Source organism: Mytilus californianus, unplaced genomic scaffold (assembly GCF_021869535.1).
Source record: "Mytilus californianus isolate M0D057914Y unplaced genomic scaffold, xbMytCali1.0.p SCAF_1, whole genome shotgun sequence".
Taxonomy (NCBI): Eukaryota; Metazoa; Mollusca; class Bivalvia; order Mytilida; family Mytilidae; genus Mytilus; species Mytilus californianus.
In genome coordinates, this window is record NW_026262581.1 from 44,901,887 (window position 1) to 44,925,674 (window position 23,788).

General features: G+C 31.8%; 1 protein-coding gene across 1 annotated transcript in view; it reads right to left on the reverse strand.

Moving 5' to 3' along the window:
- Positions 1-3,724: 3,724 nt before the first annotated feature.
- Positions 3,725-23,788, reverse strand: part of LOC127703148 (phospholipid-transporting ATPase ABCA3-like) — a 46,141-nt gene continuing 26,077 nt past the window's right edge. The window contains exons 13-21 of the mRNA XM_052207653.1: positions 22,484-22,694; positions 21,616-21,865; positions 20,337-20,515; positions 18,060-19,085; positions 17,087-17,311; positions 15,178-15,689; positions 10,022-10,209; positions 8,440-8,610; positions 3,725-6,774 (exon numbers count right to left, since the gene is read on the reverse strand). Of these exons, the coding sequence (XP_052063613.1) occupies positions 6,324-6,774; positions 8,440-8,610; positions 10,022-10,209; positions 15,178-15,689; positions 17,087-17,311; positions 18,060-19,085; positions 20,337-20,515; positions 21,616-21,865; positions 22,484-22,694 (3,213 nt within the window). The 3' untranslated portion in view covers positions 3,725-6,323. The remainder of the gene's footprint in view (positions 6,775-8,439; positions 8,611-10,021; positions 10,210-15,177; positions 15,690-17,086; positions 17,312-18,059; positions 19,086-20,336; positions 20,516-21,615; positions 21,866-22,483; positions 22,695-23,788) is intronic.

Here is a 23,788-nt window from a genome sequence, read left to right on the forward strand (position 1 = left end):
TGTACACATCCAACATCCAATGGTTTAGTGTAAAGACTTCATAAACAGTCAGAGAAAAACATGACCTTGTGCAATGCCAAGATACAGGTATCGACAGATTGTAGAGCAATGAATGTGCATATGTATATAGCAATAATATTTAGTTTGCTTTTAATTTACTGATAACAAAATCAATATTAATACCAATTAAATTAATATTCAAAGATCTACTTACAGTGTTGAATTGGTAACCTTTTAGAATAAGTTTATTTAAAGGATCGATAAGTTTACCAGGATCGTTTCTAATCAAACTTCAAAACCAAATCTTTATATCTATGGAAGAATTTAGTAAAGGTTTTAAGTAATTTGTGGTAACGAAATCCCTGACTTAATAATTTACCTGAAATACATAGATTACGTTCATTTAAATCCAAACACCACAACAGACACGGGCATAGCGAACGAGTTGTGATATATAAACACCGTTAGTTGGTGCCAAAGGAACATCACCATCCAAAAAAGGAAGATTAACATTAGGGAACGAAAAATTGTCCCTTTTGTCGTAAATTTTAGTGTGGAGTTTCCCGGGTAAAACTGAAATATCTAAATCTAGGAAAGGACAGTTATTACCGTTTACATTTGATTTATTTGAAGTAAGTTCCTTTGGGTAATTTTCGGCAGTATATTTAGTTAATTCTTGATTATTTAACGTAAAAATATCAACAAGATAACGGTAAGTGTAGTTAAATTTAGCAATTTAGACGGGTCTTTACTGAGTTTGGTCATAAACTGTGATTCATAACAGTACAAGAACAAGTCTGCTATTAAAGGGGCGTTTGTAATGATTCTGTGTACGAAATTTGGCAGCATTTCTCCGAAAATTTCGATCGGGTCAGTCCCGAAGATACCATTCGTTTGGTATCCTTTACGGAATACTGTTGTAATGTGTATTTTCCGTTCTTAATTCTGTAATTTATTAGCACTAAGGCTAAAATTCCGAAATCACTGGTGCTCAGAGATTGTTTTGACGTGTTGTTTCGGTAATTTTGTGTTTTGAGGGTGCCAGTAATAATAAATGGGGAATGTGTCCATGGGAAACAGATGATGCCCCCGCTTGCATATCATATAAAGTTATAAAGGGACATAACTGAAGAACGGTAAAAGTGACGCTTCCCAAATTTGTACTTGATCTGAGTTTTGTGGTAATAAGTATTGTGTATAGGTTGAGGCAAACTTAAGTTAGAGAACGGAAACGAAAAATTCAGCAATTTTCCATTTGTAAAGGGGCATAACTCTAAAACAGTAAAAGTGACACCACCAAAAATCAAACTTGATCTGTATTTTGTGGTAATAAGCAATGTGTATAAGTTTCATAACATTTGGTCGAGGCTAACTTAAGGTAGAGAACGGAAACTAAAATTTCAGCAATTTTTCCATTTGTAAAGGGGCATAACTCTAGAACAGTTAAAGTGACGCCACCAAAATTCCAACTTGATCTGTGTTTTGTGGTAATAAGCATTGTGTATAAGTTTCATAACATTTGGTTGATGCTAACTTATGGTAGAGAACGGAAACTAAATATTCAGCAATTTTTCCATTTGTAAAGGGACATAACTCTAGAACGGTTAAAGTGACGCCACCAAAAAATCAAATTTGATCTGTATTTTGTGGTATTAAGCATTGTGTATAAGTTTCATAACATTTGGTTGAGGCAAACTAAAGCTAGAGAATGGAAACGAAAAATTCAGCAATTTTTCCATTTGTAAAGGGCATAACTCTAGAACGTTTGAAGTGACGCCACCAACATTCCAACTTGATCTGTGTTTTGTGGTAATAAGCATTGTGTATAAGTTTCATAACATTTGGTTAAGGCAAACTAAAGTTAGAGAACGGAAACCAACTTTGGGACGTACGTCCGTATGTACGTACAGACGGACAAGGGTAAAACTTAATGCCTCCTCGGGCTACGGAGGAGGCATAACAAAAGACGTACCACACTGAAATCCGCATCAAAATATTTAACAGAAACGAGTAAAAGAAAATCGTTTCATTTCAGATCAAACAGTGAATCAACAGATGTAAGAAATTAAAAAAATATTCAATATTCTACAGTAAAAAGCCAAAAGCTGTAACATGACGTTTTTATTTATGATCTTTGAATAATGCAAATTTTAAAATACACGACAAAGAAGTATGTTATAATAAACTGATGTAAAAGTTATCACGTTTTCTCAAACTATATCTAATACAATGACGGTTGTATTTTTTTAAATTTTAGTTTTCAGTGCTCTTCAACTTCTTAATTGATTTGGCTTTGATCATTTTACGGTTCGAGCGTCACTGGTGAGTCCCTTGTGGACGAAACTCATGTTTTGCGTTCTAAAATATAGGACTGGTATTTATGCTGAGTTTTGATATCTTGCATCTTAATCTTTTTCTCGATATTGACACAGATGGACGACTTCAAACTAGAATCTATGACAAACGTTATGATTTCAACTTTCCATATGTCAACTCTCATTTCTCATGATGAATTGGCTAAGCCTAACCGATACGATATGGCAGTGTCTCAAGTCACTAGCGACATGTTTTTACTGTCCTAGATCTTAAGTTACAATAATACTCGTCTGATCTGTAAATATACCGATTGACATTGTGACATTGTGATGGAGAATGGATTTGTATGGAATGTGAGAAATGTAAAGCAGGAAACGCTTACAAGGTCAACACACCCGGTCTCGCTCCCTTTGGAATGTATGCGATTCACTCAGTTTGTTTTTGATTGTTTACTTTGATTTGTATCTTTTTAATTAATTAATGAGATTTGAACATTGAAAATCTACTGTTGCTTCCAATCTATCTTATCATTGAATATCAATGGAGCTTATCCATTCAATAGCACTGAATTATTATTTACTGCCCAGTGTCATCTTATAAACCAAATATACATCCAATACCAATAATTTGCTATTAATGAATCAGTCCTGTAAGATTAATTGATTAGATAGGTCTATTTGCACACGCAAAAAAACATAACAAAAAATACCGAACTCGAAGTTAAATTTAAAAAGGGGGAAGTCCATTTAAACCGACAAAATCATTCGTGAGGCAAAGTACCTACACTTTTTAAAATCAAATTATGACTGGGGAAATAACGAATCAAGATTAATTTCTGAAATTTATGTGTTTACTGCATATACTAGAAAAGGGTTTTGATAAATTTAAGGCTAATTTTTGGTTTATATGATTCATAATAGTATAAGGAATTATTGTCTTGTCAATTTCCTTTGAATTAACTACTCATCTATTCTATAGATTTTGCCATGATGTTTATTTGTCCTAACATAGATGCAATCGCTATATTTATGTCTTTTCCCACGCAATTTTCACAGATTTAAGTTTGTTACTGTCGTAAATCCACTGTATTTAAAATTTCCGTTGTAATCGAATAGCACTATTCGAATTCATTGAAGTGTGGTAGCGTTGAGTCTTTACCAAGTGATTTTTGTTCCATTTTTTATTGCCAGGTTGTAACGTTTTTTGTTTTTTTTTTTCGTTGCAAAATGACAATGTTTTTGTTATATTTTTCATTGCAAAATGACTGTTTTTTTATATTTTCATTGCTGAATTGTTTTGTTTTGATATGCTGTTTTAGAACATATATTTCATTGATAAAACAGAAGACAAATAGAGATTTACCAAGCAGCCTTACCAAATAAAATGATTAAGATATCAATCAACCATGTTAAGAAAGAAATACATTTATTAAGAATATAACAGATTTAACAAAGTAGGACTTTTTTGTTCATGAAAACAATCAATAAATATAACATATAACATATATTAAGGCTTTCTTTATATAACAATAACCATATATACAAGTAATAAAAATATGATTAAATAGTGGATGTGAAAGAACTAATACATGTTTGTACTAGTATCACAATTAACTTACCTTTTTACTAGGATGTAGTAAGTAAGTTGGTTTCTTTAGTTTCAGAAATAAGGTAAAAACCCAAACAATTTTGAAATTTTACAGATAGTAAAAGTGTAATGCCAAATAAAGATCAAGGAAAAACGAATCATATCAAATTTCCAGATGCACACTTCAAATATTTAATTTCTGCCTCAACTGGCCAAACAAATAAAACCCATAAAAATAATAGAGTTGAGGCAAACCCGAATTAATAACGTCCAAATTTTGCACCCCACACACAAAAAAATGTATTTTTTTTCTAATATAACTTCTACCCTAAGTAGTTGATGCCCTTTGATATCTTCTGCCTTTTTATAATCTGGATAGTTTCACTCTTAACGGTATAAACATTCACATTTTTTATTATTGATAACAATGATATTAATAGAATGTTTTATGTGAGGTGTTTTACCATATCGCTTCCTGTTTTATGTGCAAAATGTACATTAACCACCAAAAGTATTACCATCGCAGAGTTGTGTAAAAAAGACCCATAATTTCTATGCAAAACACTTTGTACTGTGTAAAAAGAACTTATTTCAGACAAAGTCTGATTTAAGAAAGACATCATTCTTTTTTGTTTGTTTTATAAACAACATTTGACTTTTGCAATGGACCGACTAACATTGTGTTTAAACTCAAACAAAAGGAAAACAGATTTCGTTTTATCTACTTCTGAATAAGTAAATTTTCTATTCGTATTTGAATGGTTGTTTGAATTGATACAGGGGTACCAGAACGGTTTGGAATACATACATAGTGTGACTATACTTGAAATAAAGCTAAACTGATAATACATTTTGACAATGCTTTATTGTACATGGAGCTAAAAAAAAGAGGAAGTGTTTGGGGTACTAGAATTTTACCTTTGAGGACTGAATATGAGCAATAACTTTATGCAATTATTCTAGCCTCATCTTTTTCCATACAAAAGAAATCTTGAAGCAATAGATCTTTCTTAAGAATAAGAATAAATAAACAATAAGAAATGTCGAAATCTTTTGCAGTTTTGCTCAAATGCTTTAAGTTTGAGATAAAAAAAAAATTAAACACACTATAATTATTGATATCTGTCTTGTGATTATATGAAGGATGGTAACTGATAGTTTTGTTTGTGATTTTTCTAATTCGAAATGGCATTAGCATATTTTTTTAATTTTTCTTAAATAATCAAAGTCAAAACGAAGAACTTGGATAAAATAGAACTAGCTCGAGTGAGATTAAATATAAATGCACAATAAAACTGAATGGTGAAGATTCAATATGCATTTAGTCAAACATGAATTTTGTTTCAGGACAACCAAATGATTTGAAATATTTGAATGTCATTATTAGAGTAAAATGAATGGAAGGAAAGGGCCGGTTTTCTTTAACAAGATTTATAGACCTAAACTACTTATTATTTCTGTCCCTTAAATAATAAAATGTCACGTATCAATTTACTTTTTGGTTTTAAAAAGTCAATCAAATGTTTTGAAATATCGCTTATAATGAATATTAAAGATGATTTTGAAATGTGTTTTCACCATAGATTAAATTTTAAACATGGTCGGTGGTCCATTTTGAATACCAGTGGTAACCGAAAGTCTAATCAATATTTTGAAGAAAAAAACACTAAAAAATATTTCTTGTAACTATTCGACCAATATCTCAATCATATTTTCCTAAAGTGGCTATAAGAGCCACAATATACGGTTTGTAGTAAGAAACCGTCATCATTAAAAAAAAACACACTATTATATTGTTTATTTTTACAATATGAAGCTATTGCATATAAAAAAATCAGCACTGGTGTGCCAGAATACGATTTAAAAGCATTCCAACTTTTGATGTTTGAAATGGAACAGCAAAAGATATAGAAAGACGAACGCACAAGGCCAGCTAAACTTTCAAGGACTTTACAAAATGACCTCTGGATTTGTCATTATAATACTCAAAAAACATTCGAGAACAGAAGTTTACGCAATAAGTATCTGAAGGAACTTGGAATGGAGTGTTTATTTATTCTTGCTACTAAAGAGTGGATCTGTATTTCAAACAGATAATATTGGAAAAGTAAATGGTAGTTAATATATAAAATTGTTATGCATCGAAAAAAGAAGTCGGGATAAATAAAAAATTGAGATAGGCTTGACAAAATAATTGTGCGCAACGAACTTATGTGTAAAATCAAATCTTGTTGATACATGAAACCACTTAATAGGACACACTTGTGGGTTATATTTATGAATACAATTTTCATCACTCCCATGTAAAGTTAATGAACCATCCTCAGAATTTAGGCTGAATGGCTTTTACAATAACTATCATATCAGATCCAACATTACACAGAACGCTTAAATCATGACAATTTACAAATGTATTATGCTTAAGAACAACAACATAGAACACAACAACACATTTGTTTACACATGCCGTCCTGTACTTCTTCTTTTGGCGACACCTGGTTTCGAGTGAATGCCAAGAACACTTGTTCAAGTGTTGCTTGATGAATGGCATAATCCTCAACATTATACTTCTGTTTAGTACTTTCCATAGCACCAAATACCTTTCCAAGGGAAACGTTTTTGTCCATTATTTGAAAATGGCAATAACCTTGATGGTCATCGAATATTTTTGTACTAGGAAATGCCGTGCAAAGAAACTGTTTAAGTGGTTCTGTGGACACGTGTGACCCATCTATACTATTTTTCATGTTACAAATGAGGGTATAACCTTGTCCAAACTTGTTCTTTAAATGCTGTGAGCTGCCACAACATACGAATCTTCCATTTACCATAATAACTATCTTGGTACAGAGTGCATCACATTCCTCCATACTTTTAAAGTAAAAAAAAGCAGTTTTCAACATAATTAGCAAATAAAACTGTTTGAATGAGAAAAACTTTATTTTATCAATGCCAAGTTGTTGTTTTTTTTCATTTAAAATAGTTTTGTTTGTTTATGTTTTACTACCAAGCTGTTTAGCTCTTATGTTTAATGGAATTAGAGGGGAATGGTATAATGACACAAAATTCCAACACACGATTAATGAAACCCCAAACAAACAATAATGCTTGGATTGCAACTTTTTGTCTCAAAGAAAAAGTGTGACTTTCAGCACCTGATTGCAGTCCCTATCACCAGTTTGAGTGGAATTCTAGATGTAATTTCGAAATCGCTACATGTGTGCATGGAAGCATACAGGGGACAGAAACAATCAACAATTAACTGAATAAAGCGTTCAAAAAAAATAAACAAGTACTGTCATAATTTGTCCAACAATTTATTTGTCATTTTAAAGATTTATTTTCCATTAACCAGTTGGTGTTATTCTTGGTTGTAAAGTTTGCATCACTAATGAATTGATCTTTTGGGTTTTTCTTGTTGTAGATTTTCCATTTACCAGTAGTTGAGTTGTTTTGTCATCTTTCATTGCTAACTGTTTTCATTTTTCTATTGCAAAGTTGTTTTTGTGTTTTTATTTATATATAAAATGAAAACAAACAGCAAAACTGTAGAAAGATAGATACTTACGAAGTTCTCATACCCATTAAAATTGATAAAAAATTAGTACAGGGGAATCAAGTCCGATTGAAACACAAATCATGTCTGTATGCCTCGTTAACAAAGACCTAACAAGACTCTGTTTTACTTTCAGCTGTGAAGATATTTTAGTGATCCTCTGGATTTGTCATTATAATACACAAAAAAAACATTCGAGAAAAGTTTTATGCAATAAGTATCTGAAGGAACTTGGAATGGAGTGTTTATTTATTCTTACTACTCAAGAATGGATCTGTATTTCAAACAATTTGAGGTGAAGTGGAGATCAATTAGGTGACCATTTAGCTAGGATTGAGTTTGTTGGTTACACCTTCTAAACATTGAGAAATTTATATATATTCATAAATGGGAGATTCACGAACATAATTTACAAACCTGCCTTTACCATTCGGGATGAATATAGAAACGTTTCAGGTAATTCGGTGGTAAAACCGATTTATTACCTCGATATTACTCGTTTAATCAACTTGCGTATTGTGTGTTTTTTTGTTTTTGTTTTTGTTTGACTTATGTTTTTTTGATTTTCATGATTGTACTATGTCTGTATACCTTTTTTGTAATTTTTATTCCAAGGTAAAATTAATGATTATATGATATTCAGATTTCAGAAAAGGTATACAATGTGACATCACTAGCTTAAGGTTAATATTCCTCAAGTCGTTATGATGACGTTACTGAGGTTCCAATTGTGGTAATAAACGTCGAATATACACCGGCAGTTTCCAGAATATATACTGACATTTCCGTGTTGTTATCCAATTTGAAAACTCGACACATTTGTATAATAATGTATTGATATTAACTTATGATTGCTAGAATTCTTTTTTCAATCATGAACTACATGTACTTGCCTTGAAACTATGACGTTTATCTGTGTGATTTTAAAGTTAATATTAGCAAGCATGCTATAATAAGGGTCTTGCTAAAATAATATTCACCTGTGTGATGTGAGAACTAACGTTCTTCCACTAGCTCTGACTTGTGACAAAACATTCCATAGCTGTCGTCTGGCACCAGGGTCCATTCCTGTTGTTGGTTCGTCAAGAAAGATAAACTGCGGATCACCAATAAGAGCTATGGCTGTGCTTAACTTTCTTTTATTACCACCACTGTAAAATTAAAATTCATGTGATCTTTCTAATTTGACAAAAAATGAATATGTTTTATATAACTGAATGGCTGATATGTATTATAAAACACATGAACATATACTTTTTCAAAACGAAAATCCCCAATGGTACTATTATCCAAATCTACAAGAAACTAGCTTCTATTGAAGCATTGTCTTTTCTTACTATAATTCGCCGGCAGCTTTTCAGTATGCAGTGACCTTGAGGGCATACGATACAGTTTTAATTCATCGGGGAATTTTTGACAAAAAAATTGCAAACAAGATATGTTTCACCTAGTCAATTAAAAAATGTACTATGTTGGGTCAAAAATTTATCACTTACTCAAAATTTTGGTTTCTTCGACATTTTATTCTTTGGACAGACATGCCTTACTTTTTTTGTTTCAAAAGATAAAATCACGCAGATTTAAAGAAAAGAAAACATTTGGAATATTTTCTTTAACAATTCTTTGAATATAATTAATTTTTATGAAAATTTTGTGATTAGGAAAACCATCATGTTTTGATGTATATTTATCGAATTAAAAAAAATCATCGGTGATTTGATAATAAAGTTGGAACAAATAATCTTCATATACAATCAAGCCAATTGACATTTAAATATAGAAAGATACATGTATACACCAATTTGAAACGAAAAATTCATCATACACCAGATCATTTGACAACTGGTATGACAAAGTTTAATCAACAAATAGGAAACGATAAAAAACCTAGGTTATCATCAAATAATATCTTACTTATTATGCACATGATAACCTTTCTTCGTTGATTTATTTTTATCAAGGTCACGATTGTTAAAATTCTGTCTTTAAACCCGAAAGTTAATTAGCAGCCATTGTTTTTATGAACACTCACCGAATGAAATATATTTTGTCAATTATGCATTGTGGATTCGTAATAAATGGTAAAACGTGTACAGAGGAATTACTTAAGAATAAACGCATGCATTGGTTAAAAAAGATTTCAACATTATAATCTTTAGAAAATCGTTTCAAAACGACTTTAATTTAATTATCTTAATAATAGGAAGTTAGTCTCAACAACTATATATATTTAGGAAAGGAAAACATCTAACTTCCAAATTGAAAAAAAGGGTTTCAAGGAATTTTAAAGGTATTTCCAATCATTAGATTTATGGAATTTGGCATTTTAGTATCAAGCTTGATCTGGGTGTAAAGTTGACATTGAAATGAAACATAAAATATGCATAGCACTGTTCTATCCAAAATATTTGAATAAATGAAAAGCTAAAAAATGACATGGCAACAATGGAGTGAAAGATATTTTTGAATAAATCAGAGAAAAAGAAATTGACCAATGAGAAGAAGACAGAAATATGTCAGCATACTATGTTAACCATGTTAAAAAATTGGGTTTGATTTTACCTGTATGTTCCACATTCTTTATCCGCATACTGTCTCAGCATCATGATATCCAATAAATCAACGACCACATTTTTAACCTGACTCTCAGAGACACCACGTAATCGTGCAAACATAGTTAGTGTTTCTCTTCCACTCATCTGATCAATCAAGGCGTCAAATTGCGGACAATATCCCAAATTTCTCTGTACCTATTAATACATCAATCTTTTGTAAATATCTTTTTATATATTAAAGTCATATGCTATTACAAATTTAAGGAAAAAGTTGAACATGCTTTATATTTTTAAATGGCTAAGTTTTACTATTAAACACCTTTACATACTTTCTTTTAAAAGAAAATCCTTTATTACAATGTAAATCCACATCTTAAGAATTCCAAGATGCTTTGAGTACACACCCGTGGTAAAATTCAAATATATTCGTATGTCAGCTGATAGGCAACGTCATGCTTTGTATGGGCTGTTCCAATCATACTTCCACGTCGTATGCTTTTTATGAATGGTTTACCTCTAGTCAGATGTAGGAAATGACGTCATTGAACGATGACGTAAAAATGTAAGTATTTTAATGAAAATGAACGAATGGGAAACTGAAATTCGTCAAAACATGAAATCATAAACAAACGATGGTAAGAATTTGTATAATGTCCATATCTTCTTAACTGAAAGTAAGATATTCATCCAAATCAGTCTACGTATGTTATTGTATATCGTTTAAGAATGTCACTTTCGTCGTTAACGTCAATATTAATAGTGTTTTCAATTACAGTAACATCAAACATTTCCTTTCACATAGAGCTCTTCGATCCAACAGATTTGCTGTAATTTATCCTATAACTGTAAACCTGGAAATTTTCACGTCGTATTCATTGAAATGAACACAATCTAAATTCGCGCCGTTTTGAATTCGCGATTTCCCTGTGGCCTATATAAGTATATTCATAAATGATTTAGAAAGTGAACAGCCTTATACATATCGTTAATCAAGTGATAAAATCAAATCAGAAATCATTTGTTTTTCGGTTCATTAATGTTAAAAGAGATTAAAAGTTGTGTCATGTTTGCTTGTAAAATCACATACACAATAACAGAAAAGAAGACTTAATTAAGAGTGAATTAAAATAAAATGTTGTCGAGATTAGAGATTAATGCTAATTTATCGATCTTTTGATCTGATTAATCTGTGTAGCAGATTCAACGAGGTAATACTTTTAAAACTGATTGACAGGTGTCATTCACTTATAGGTTAGACAATACTTGGTCATGTTTTATGAAGATTTAAAGCCCAAGGCGTAGCCGAGGGCTTTAAATCTTCATAAAACATGACCAAGTATTGTCTGGCCAATTTAAAACATATTCACACTTTCGAGTGAAGTTACAAAATTATCCTTTCCCATTGTAATATTCAAAACTAAATAAGAATTCACTTTTATAATGAAGTGAGTATATAACATAGGTAATGACCATTTCAATGGATGGAATGAAATAGCACTGACATAGTTTGTAAGGACAAAAAAGACAAATTTTTCAAACATTTCAGTTTTTTTCTGCATCAGGTAAAAATTTAATACTTATATACCTTAAATTTCTTGATTTTAATTAGCACACAATGTTATATCGATCCGCTTTCTGAAATTTGAATATTTTTTGATAAATATAAAACTTACTCTATAAATATTTCAATTACGACCATTCAACATCATGCAGATGCTTACTTTTTATTGATAAATGTACATGTATTGTGGTTTTTTTTTCTCTAAAAAAAATCCTTTGCTTTATATATCAGCAGTCTGACATTGTTTTCTTGAAAAAAAATAATCGACCAGAATGGCTGGTATAAAAATTGTATAAAAGATAATTTTACCTACATCTTTGCCCCCATTTTATTTTATTTTTTTGTTTGTTATATATATATATACCATTAATATAAAGATTTGCAATGTTCAAAATGTTTTTTATAATTCTTTTCTCTTTCATCTTTCATCAGTAGGCTACTTTCCCAAGGAAAATGTCACTTTCATCATTAATTTACAATGAAAAGTCATTCATGTATAGCATTTTATAGTGCATGGAAAGCCATGTACTATGAAAATTAGAAGGGAAAAAACTGACTTTTCATTGGACGAGAAGGGGTGAGTATATTCTAAATATTTGTAACGAATGTTGTTTACATAACAATATCCGTAATTTCCGCTTGCTTGAGATGTCTTCGATGTTAATAAGATACACTTGAGTTAAAGTCATGATTTCTAACATTGCTTTTTATTTAGAAATACAGTTAGTTATACTAAACAAAGTCCTGTATGCAGGTTTTTTTTATATTTATTACAAATCTATAACGTATTATTGACAAATGATATTTCATTCTGTAATTATTGATCGCAAGCTAATTAACTTTTGAGTTTGTTGCCGAAGTTTACAGGATCGTGCAATTGATAAACAATCAACACACGTGACAAATATGTGAATTGATAGAGCCATAATTTGTTTTCATATTTTCCATGCGTTCCCATTTGTTAATGAACATAACAGTTGTTAATTGATTTTTTGTAATAAATTTGTTCTTTAAGAATCAGTTATTACTATTTGCCTTCCAATGCCCTTTTGTTTACATTCTTTCATTACGGTTTTTCACTAGCATTTGCGCTATGCTGTGGTCGAAGTTCTAACGAGAGGTCTTTTATTTAATGTCACTGCTTAAAGGGAAATATCAGCGAATTAGTGTACGGGAAAACATTAATTCAATAGCAGTACATTTATGAATATTTTGATAAAATAAAGGATTTCTTTACAAGAAAGGTCACGTGTATTATTTTTAAAGTAAAACTCAGCCATTCAAGTATATAAAACATAATCAACTTTTTTTTTTAAATTTGAAGTTTCATATGGCTTTAAATCATCTGTAAAAATACGCGTGGTAAAAAGTATCATAACTCGATAATCATATTTGGTGATGCGACTGCTTATGTTACTATACTTTTTATTAAAAAAAACACAGATGGCTATATTTTAAATACTTTTTGTTTGCTTAGATCTAATTTAAAATGTTATTTTTTGTCATTGTTCTAAAAATTGTTTTGTTTAACAAACTTTGTAACATTTAATGTATTAGTATAAGAATTAAGATCGGATACAAAACTTAGGAATATCCAACATTTGTCTGGTTTTTACAAAGATCATAAGAAAACTTATATATCAACACTTTCATATGAGTTTGAGTCATCAATAGTTTACCGAGGTTCAAATTTCGTGAATTATCCGTTTAGGATGTAGAAATCAAGGTAAATAATTGAGGGTACTGTATAAACTCCAAATGACGCGATACTAGGTGTGTCGACAGGGAAAGCGTCTCCTGTTATGTTTGCATCACCCTCTTTGCGAATCCACACTCAGTGACAACTAGGAATAGGATATAATAGTTCAGCATAGTATTTCCCAAATTTTATATTGTGATACCATATGCAGCACTTTTGCAGTTTTGATTCTACAATAACTGTAGCTTTTCTCTGTAATATTATTTTACCTATTTTTGATATGTATGCATTTTGTAGTGTATAAATGTAATACAAAATACAAAAATAAGTTGTTCCGAAGAGATTTGCTTTCCTTTTGGAAATAATTATCTTATACAAATAGACCAACATTGATAAATTTTAGGGGTACAATATATTTCAAGTCAGTTACAAAAAAGTCACTAAAAAATTAAAGAACCTTAGTGAGCGCGCTCACATACCCCACGTCCTCACATTGTCATTGGAGAAATAAAATATGTGTAAGAAAAAAAAATTGAATCATAATTTCCTGTCAATATGCACATCTACATAGTATGTCCTTATTATCTACAAAGTTTCATGAAATTATGTTGTGTGGTTTCAGAGGAGTTGCGATGAAAAACTGTTGCAGAAGACATTGAAGCAAATAAGTTCAAAGGGGTGTAACTCCTAGAAAAAATATTGAATCATAATTTCCTGTCGATATGCACATCTACATAGTATGACCTTATTATCTACAAAGTTTCATGAAATTCTGTTGTGTGGTTTCAGAGGAGTTGTGATGACAAACTGTTGCAGTAGTACATTGAAGCAAATAAATTCAAAGGGGTGTAACTCCTAGAAAAAAAATTGAGCCGTAATTTCCTGTCGATATGCACATCTACATAGTATGTCCTTATTATCTAAAAAGGTTTCATGAAATTCTGTTGTGTGGTATCAGAGGAGTTGCGATGACAAACTGTTGCAGTAGTACATTAAAGTAAATAAGTTCAAAGGGGCGTAACTCCCAGAAAAAAAATTGAGCCGTAATTTCCTGTCGATATGCACATCTACATAGTATGTCCTTATTATCTAAAAAGGTTTCATGAAATTCTGTTGTGTGGTATCAGAGGAGTTGCGATGACAAACTGTTGCATAGTACATTGAAGCAAAAAAGTTCAAAGGCGTGTAACTCCTAGAAAAAAAATTGAACCGTAATTTCCTGTTGATATGCACATCTACATAGTATGTCCTTATTATCTAAAAAGGTTTCATGAAATTCTGTTGTGTGGTATCAGAGGAGTTGCGATGACAAACTGTTGCAGTAGTACATTAAAGGAAATAAGTTCAAAGGGGCGTAACTCCTAGAAAAAAAATTGAATCGCAATTTTCTGTCGATATGCACAACTACATAGTATGTCCTTATTATCTAAAAAGGTTTCGTGAAATTCTGTTGTGTGGTTTCAGAGGAGTTGCGATGACAAGAAACAGGACTGACGGACTGACGGACGGACAGACGGACGGACGGACGGACGGGTCAAAAACATTATACCCTCCGCAACTCGTTGCGTGGGGTATAAAAAGAAGTTGAACTAGATTTTGATTATAATGGGTTGTATAAATGCATAGAAATATAAGTTTATGTATAACGGTTAACTATTTTCTGTTGAAGTGGTATATAAAGGCGACAGCAGTTTACCAATGCTCAAATCTCGTAAATCGTAAATCGATAAATAAGACAAATCAAGGTAACAGACAAAAAACCGAGGGAATCGTATGAAGGATATAAAAATTGATTTTTTTCCATAAAATACATTTTCAAAACTAAACCAGATCAAATCAAACTATGACAAAAACTCTCTTCGGCACTTTTTTAACCTATCGAACAAAAAGCAGAAATACAAACCGTTTTCATTTCATGTTTGATGTCGTGCGAATCCAACCAAGCATTTCCAGAGGTCGGAATTACATCTCCAGTCAACATCTTAAACGTTGTTGTCTTTCCTGCTCCATTTTGACCAAGCAACCCAAAACACTCTTGTTGAGCAACGCTCACGCAGATTTCATCGACAGCCAAAAAGTTATCGTAATACTTTTTTAAATTCTTTAAAACTATAGAATCTGATGTTTTTATAGAATTAACATCTGTTGTGTTTATTCGGTCTCGTTCTGCTCGAACGTCGCTATCTTCGTCAACAACTCCTGGTCGAGATTCACCCAAATCTGCATAAGACGATGCAATTTTCTGTTTCTTCATAGCAGAAGAACATTTTCTTCGAAGAATACCAGATTCAACGAGAAATAATATGAGAAAAAATAAACATCCTTGAATAATCATGAAACAGACATACTTCCCAACGCCTGGAAAATCCCATGCCAAATAGTTTTCATGAAACGGAAAGCAAAATTCTAGACATCCTGAAAAAAAAGAGTATATTCATTAATGCGTCTTATCTACAGACAGCATATCCATGAACTAGAATGGGGAATAAATACTCAATGTGCAAAATTCAGTAACTCTCCATGAAAACTCTGCCAGTCAATGCATATAGTGAAAAATTTATATAAGAATTTTGGAAAACATGAACAAGCAGTTTGACAGAAATATACATGTAGTCTATATTAGGATCATTTTAATCCCATTATTGCACTTATCGTGGATTTGAAAGATTCAAGGAGGACTTGGGGAAGGGGCAGGAAGAATTCGTGTTCATCATATCAATATATCATATATCAATATGCAGGGATAAATGAAAAAAAAATATTTATATTATTTACAATATAAAAAAAATAAGATACTGTAAATGTTCTGTTCTAACGACCGTTCAGGGTCCTCAAGTTTTGCCGCATCGACGCACACCTTCAATAATATTATTGGTGGTTTAAAAGTTATAAGAACAGAAAGTAGACCGGAGTGTTTTTTATCCTTGAATTGAAGCGTGGACAAAGGATCTGTATTTTAATCAGATTATCGCATCCTTATAGGTCAAGCAAATATTTTTTATTCAATGATACGGTTTTTGGAAAACATTCAATATAGCTTACTGTTCGGTGTGAGCCAAGGCTCCGTGTTGAAGACCGTACTTTGACCTATAATGGTTTACTTTTTTAAATTTTGACTTGGATGGATAGTTGTCTCATTGGCACTCATACCACATCTTCTTATATCTATATAATATGTTTATACTAAGGTTCGTGTCCATGACCAGTTTATGATAGAAGAGAGAAGAAAATTGAAAGGACAAAGCAAAGACTGAGCAACACGAACCCCATCAAAAACCAGGGTTGATTTAAGGTGCTCTGAAAGCGTAAGCAGGTCCTGTTCAACATGTGACACCCGTCATGTTGCTCATGTTGGTTATCACTGTGAAACAGATATTCCATAAAGGTCAACCAACTCATGATAGTGTCCGTATTTGAAGGGATGATTTCAACTTCACCACTTGGAACTATTAGTTTAATAGATTCCTTTTGAGTATCAACTATCTATCAAGAAAAACATGTTAGGAAGGCAAACACTAGAATATCATATCAACTGTGAGATATATACTCCATATGCAGGTGCTGGAATGTTGCTACATAGAAATGGAAAGTTCACAATTGGGAAGCTGAAATCATCACTTTTGTTGTAAAGTGTTTTTTTCAACCGACCCTTATTGTCAATTTCTGGATGAAAGTCAAAATACGAGGTAGACCTAACTGTATTTGTTGTATCCTTTATTTCAAATTCGTTGGGATAGACGCCTTCAACATAGTCACCAAACTTTGAATTATTTAGTGAGAGGACATCTTAGAGGATAACTATTTTACCATACCTGGACAACATGGGTTTTGTGGCACATTAGCGCAAATTCCAGGAAAATTAGGAGTTTCTTTGCATCCTTCTGTATAGCCATAATTTGTGTAGACATTCATTATACCAGATCCCATGCAATAGGTAGGAAAAATTATAGCAAAAACCCAGTCTAGCGCATCGGCAACGTCAGCAGTATCTAAACTTGGTATCTTTAAAACAAAAACTGCCATCAAGGTTGCTAAACCTGCAAACACAAATAGTCATAAAAATACTATTTATAAATGAAAAGGGATAGTTTTTATTAATTGGCAATGTTAAATGTATACATAGCCATGAAAAGAGACCTACATCATAACATTTTGTCTATTCGTATGTTTAATCAATATTAATAAAGTCTGTGTGAAATCTTAAAATTAACAATACCTACATTCCAAAATGCCGATGTTTCTCTTTTATTTCTTCATAAAAAATCACCATCAAAAAAGATAAACTGTCTGACATCATATTGGTGAGACCTTTTTCCTCTCTTGTAATTATTTACCAACAATATGTTCCCCCTAACTTAGCTTTATCAATATAAAACAATGTTTCTTGATAAAATATTAAGCATGTTAACAGCAACCATTCTTTTTTTTTTTGTCTTTTTGCATGTATAATCGATATCAATAAAGATTTCATGAAATCTTAAAATTAATAAAATACAGCTGTTTAGATGATTTTTACTAAAATTAACCCTCCTTACTGTCAAACAATTGAATTGGTAAAAGATTGATTGTCCTATAATTTGCTCCTTAAAATTGCAATGACGATTATAATTATACTGTCCGATGATATTAATGTGACCTTTTTGTTTCTTGTTTAATTTTGTTTCCACGCTTAAGCAAAGTTATTTTCCAAAAGTCAACTTCATCAAATAGTCTTAATTGCACCATTTGGTTTCTTCTCTCTCTTATTCTTTTATACATTAAATTTACAATATAACACAATGTTACCTGATAAAATATTCAGCATGCTAACAGCAACCATTCCAGCTGGTGCTGTTTTAAATAGAAACTGCATGACGTACACACAAGGCAAAGAACTCCAGCCGAACAGCAGAAACATTAAAAACAAGAGTCCAAGACGGTGATCCTTTACAAATGCATCTGTGTTGAAAGCAGCGAATACTATAACTATTAGAAATACTGGAATCAAATAGTTGATCAAATCCCATAAGAAATTAGAAAACCAGAATTCTCCGTCTCCAACCCCGCTGACTTTTTGTAAGTGTTTAGCGCCACTGGCTCGTTCTTTGATTAAGAAGATAACGAAGCTTCCGATCAAGAACGCCATTCCAAATATCACGGTGAATGCAACGGTAAATCCTGTTCCAATGGTTGAGAAGAATATTCCTCGACTATTTTCTGATAGAGATATTGGCAATGGAAAGTTTCTAGTTGTGATAGAGTGATCATTATTGGACATTGCGTACTTCAAAATTGCATTCATGGTATACGCCATTGCTATAGATGGACCGTGAAATGGCTGGCCGTTAAAATAAACAGTCATTTCTGTTACGGGGTTCCCACCCTGCACACCTTGTTGCATATCTAAACCAATTATATATTTCTTATTAAAAGTAGCGATACCGACTGTTTTTGCTTTACTAAGAGTAGCGTTATCGAAAGGACCATTATTTGTACTATTAATTGGATAGTCCCCTCGAGAACTCAGAAGATTATTGTACTTGGTAGCTACACCTATTGTAAAATTGGTTGGACTTGCACCAAAGGAATAAAGCTCTGTTAACCCATTTCCAAAAGGGACCAAGTTCATAGTCAAGACAGGTTCATCAGTGACTTTCGGTACAGAGAGTTCAATTGACAATGCCATGATTGTAAAAATTACAGGAACAATCAACTGAACGCCTGTCACTACACGATTTCGTATCGTATGAATTATTTTCTTCACAAACATTCCATAAAATTGTTGTACCATTAAGTGAATTCCATAGTTTTTCTTTACGTCTTTGTTAAATGCTGAAATGAAAAACTGGAACTGCTTACAAAACAGAGTCTCAATAAAAAGGTACATATTTTCTTCATTGTTAACTAAGATAACCAAGACATTGAATCAACTTTTATGGAATTATGAAGTTAAATCCCGTTGTAGTTTAAAATCATGATTTTTTCTACATTTTATTCCAAGTGAAGACTTTGGTAAATTATTACCTTTTATTAAGTATATTTTGAAAAAAGATTTTTTTCCTTGGTGTGCTATAAAACAAAAATCAAAACTACAATGCATAAAAACAATGTAAAAACTCGCCAAGAATATTAGGCTTATGATTTAGTACGCCAAACAAGTGTTTCGTCTAGGTAAGTATAAATAATAAGATGTCGTATGAGTGCCAATGAGACAACTCTCCATCCAAGTCACAATGTATAAAAAGTAAACAATTATAGGTCAAAGTACTGCCTTCAACATGGAGCCTTGGTTCACACCGAACAGCAAGCTATAAAAGGCCCCAAAATGACTAGTGTAAAGCAATTCAAACAGGAAAACCAACGGTCTAATCTATATAAAAAACCAGAAACGAGAAACACTTGAACCACACCAACAAACGACAACCACTGAACAACAGGCTCCTGGCCTAGGACAGGTGCATACAAATACAGCGGGTTTAAACGTTTTAACAGGCGCCAACCTTCACCCTAACTTTAAACAGTAGTGTAACATTACAACATAAAAAGATACACTTTAAAATGTCTATGAATGAAAATAATAAGATACATTGAACAAGTTGAACTAAATTTGACCTTTCAAAATCAACGTTTTTATGGAAGGCAAAACTGAAGTTTGTAAAACAACACGAAAAAGGTTGTTTGTATTAGTAATGTACCAGAATCAAATTAAAGTTGAAGGTAGCAGAATCGTAGAAACATATAAATTATCTCAATCATGACAAAGATCAAGTTTAATTTCTGAAATTACATATTAACAAACTCAAGTTTTATTCATCAAAAGACCTCTAAGTGTGGTTTTTATCAATGATATAAAATTGTTAATACCAAACATTAACTCGACTAAGTATAAACAAATTAAAAAACAAAAGTAAGAGGCTTCTTAATCTGTCATAATTTCTTAAATAAAATGAAGCATGAATAAATAAGGACACTAAACCATGAGGCTTCAGACTTTGGACAGTCAAATCATCACCCAATATTAAAACTTAATATTCAAATCACTACATCATCAGCAATATTTTCAACATAATATGCAAAACTTACAAACGAATTGACCATTTGCTGTTTGTGTCATTCCGACTGAATTGACATAAACATTTTCTGCCCCAGAACTGAAACCATTTTTCTCTGATTTGTTATCAACTGTGTATGCAGGATTTTCAAAATTATCCAACTTATTTTTATCTGGACTGTCTTCCTCCTCCTCTGCCGACTCTCCAACCCTATAACATGAATAAGTTTCTATAGTAAGAAAACAAAGATACGGCTTTTGTCTCAATTGAAAGCGATCGATATGTTAAGAATTATACCTGTATACAAAATACAGCCGAGAAATAGCATACATACAAAAAAAAAAAGACATTAGCAAATATTCATATCCCATCTACATGGTTTTCAAATTGAACAGATGTATACATTGATAAATGTTTGTAACTTAACATTTTATGCTATTTATATAAAAAAATGGTCACACCGTAACCATTTTCAAAAAGGGGGGAATGACTGCCTAAGATTGGGCCCGCTCCAGTCATGCTACAATGATTTCCTAAATAATCAACCAAATTTTCCCACAAAAGCCCCCCCCCCTCCCCTAAATCCGCCTCTGGTAATGAATCCCACTTCCTTGTAACATAGAATGATATTGTTAGAACGTTGTATTTACTAACATAAGGCATGGTACTTTAAAAATTATCAAAATCAAATTCATTTTTGAGAAACATGCATGTAATAATAGTCCAATTCAACAAATAATCCCATTTAACATATTAAAATGGTTGAAAAGTGTGGTCGACTACACCTGATGACTTAAAATACTTGCAAATTTAAAAGCGGCTAGATAAACGGTCTACTAGTATGATTATGAGAGACAGTTTATTAAACTTGTCGAATCAAAATGGAAGTACAGTGTGGTCCCACAATGACAAACACTTTCTTTATGTATCAAAGCCTTCAACACATGGTCTCAAGATAAATAATGGGCCTAAGGGTATACTGTACAACAGATCATAAATGTTTAAAGTCTCTCAAGGTCCACAAAAGCTGTTAATTCAAAATAGCGGTAAACTTCAGTCGCTTACAAATAATGAAAAACGATCCTACTTTACAAAAAAGTATTGTATAGGACTAATATTAATGAAGTTCACTTTCCTGACTGCAAAGCCCACTGGTTTAACAAGTTACAATGCAGCAACTTCTATTTTAACAAGAATAAGTTTTAATATACTAAAATGTGTATGCTTGAACAACTTTTCTGAAAAATCAAAAAAAAAAAAGGTTTATGTTTCTGATTGCATAACTGATTATTTTAGTTTCTAACACTCACTTCAAGAAAACTTCTTCCATTGTAGTTGCTGTTGTCCCAAAGCTTGCAATACCAAGTTCTGAACTCTTGGCCTCAATTTCCAACAGTAATTTTTCAAAGAATTCTGATTTATCAAAAGGTAACAGGTATGACAGTTCAGCACTGATTTCACTCTCTAATGATGCTGTAGACACATGAGACTTTACTACGTTTGTTACATTGGCAACATTACATGATTTGTCCTTGACCATAACAAGATGATATCCAGCACCTTCAATTGAACATATTCAATTTCATAAAGGAAAGATGGTAACAGAATCATGATACAATAAAAGATGGTTAATTTTCAGCATTGAGACAAAATTTATCTAGATACAACTAGAGAACGCAACGTAGCAGATAGTAATACGGTGAGAAAAGATTATGATTTAAAACAAATATACAATGAACATATGTGAGAAGCATTTTACCTAGTCTAAACGTATTAGACAAATATTTTCAACGGAAAAGTAGTTATATCTTCTTAAAGGTGTAGCACAGCAAAGAAACCCTGCTCATTATATGATTTAGGAATTTATTCTCTTTATTTCCTAGTATATCAAAGGATGTTATCTTGAATGCATCAATCATATTTCAATTTTTTCCCAAATTTGTAAATGGCGTAACTATCGTGACTATATGAAGGAACGTTGAAGCAAACAATCAAAGTTTTAGTACTATTTTCTATTTCATGATATCTATATATTATTTATATTGCAGCGTTGATACTAAGATATCATTCCATTTCAAAAAAGGCTTGCCTCTGTATAAATGATAAAATAATTCATTTTAGAATAAAGAAAACTTTTTTATAATGCAAGTTCAAAATACCTATAAATAGTGAATTTACCGTATGTCTTTTTCAAAAAATAAGATGTTCCACAACATTTCACAACCCCTTCTGCCATAATGGCAATTCTGTCACCCAAAAGATCAGCTTCGTCCATGAAATGTGTTGACAAGACAATTGTTCTGCCTTCTCTAAACTTCTGCAGTATATCCCAAGTTTGCCTTCTGGCTGCTGGGTCCATCCCTGAAGTCGGTTCATCCAATATAACTGTCTATGAGTATAAAAAGTTCGCATTTTAATAAGTAATAGTTAGGATAGAAATAACATTATTTGAATTTGATATACCTTGATTATCTGCAGTAATTTGAAAATGCATACAAAAGAATGATTTTTGTTTTAGGTTCTTAGAATTTAAAGATGATATACCAGTACAAACAATAATTCATTGAGTACAACGGAAATGTACATACAGTATAAAATACCATTGACAGTTCGTTCTACAATTCAAAATACGTTTTATCCACGCTATAGTTTTCAAAAAAAGAATTACAAGAGTGTTTATGTCTATTTTTGATCAACAGGTAAAATTATTTATACCATAAGTTTTAATGTTGACCGATATTATATGTCTGTGTCTCAACTAATTAGCAAAAAGCAAAATAACAAAAATACCTAACTCCGAGGAAAATTCTAAATGGAAAGTCCCTAAGCCAATGGCAAAATCAAAAGCTCAAACACATCAAACGAATGGATAACAACTGTCAAATTCCTGACTTGGTAGCAACATATTTTCGCAGTCTTAGATCTTTTGATACCACCTGTTCTCGCTCCTTTCATGCTTCATGAGAATCTCTCAAATTTTATTTGTATCATCATTTGTCTTCTTAATCACTTTAGAGATTTGAACATTGGTTAACATCTGTTGCCTTAATTTAAGTGGCTCGCAGAGTGTTTTTTACGAGTCTGGTGTAATGAGTTATAAGTCTTGTAGTTATGGTGAGTTTTACAAACAGCAAGTCAGACTTTGTAAAACGTCACCAGTGTCTGAGCAGAAAGTTGATGAACCAGGGGTATGTCAAAGAACGTCTCGTCCTTTTTCTAAAAAAGTTCATCGGAAGGTACCAAGAACTTGTTGATAAATATTCCGTATCAACTTCACAAATAATACACGATGGTCTTGACTCTTGAAGTATAGATTTTGCGTACTGACGTTGTTTATCATCTTAATAACGGGTTATAGTATTCTTTTATTTATCTTTATTATGTCACCCGATCGACAATGTCGGGTGACATATTGCTTTTCCTCTGTTTCTTTTTCCCTATTATTATGTCACCCGATCGACAATGTCAGGTGACATATTGCTT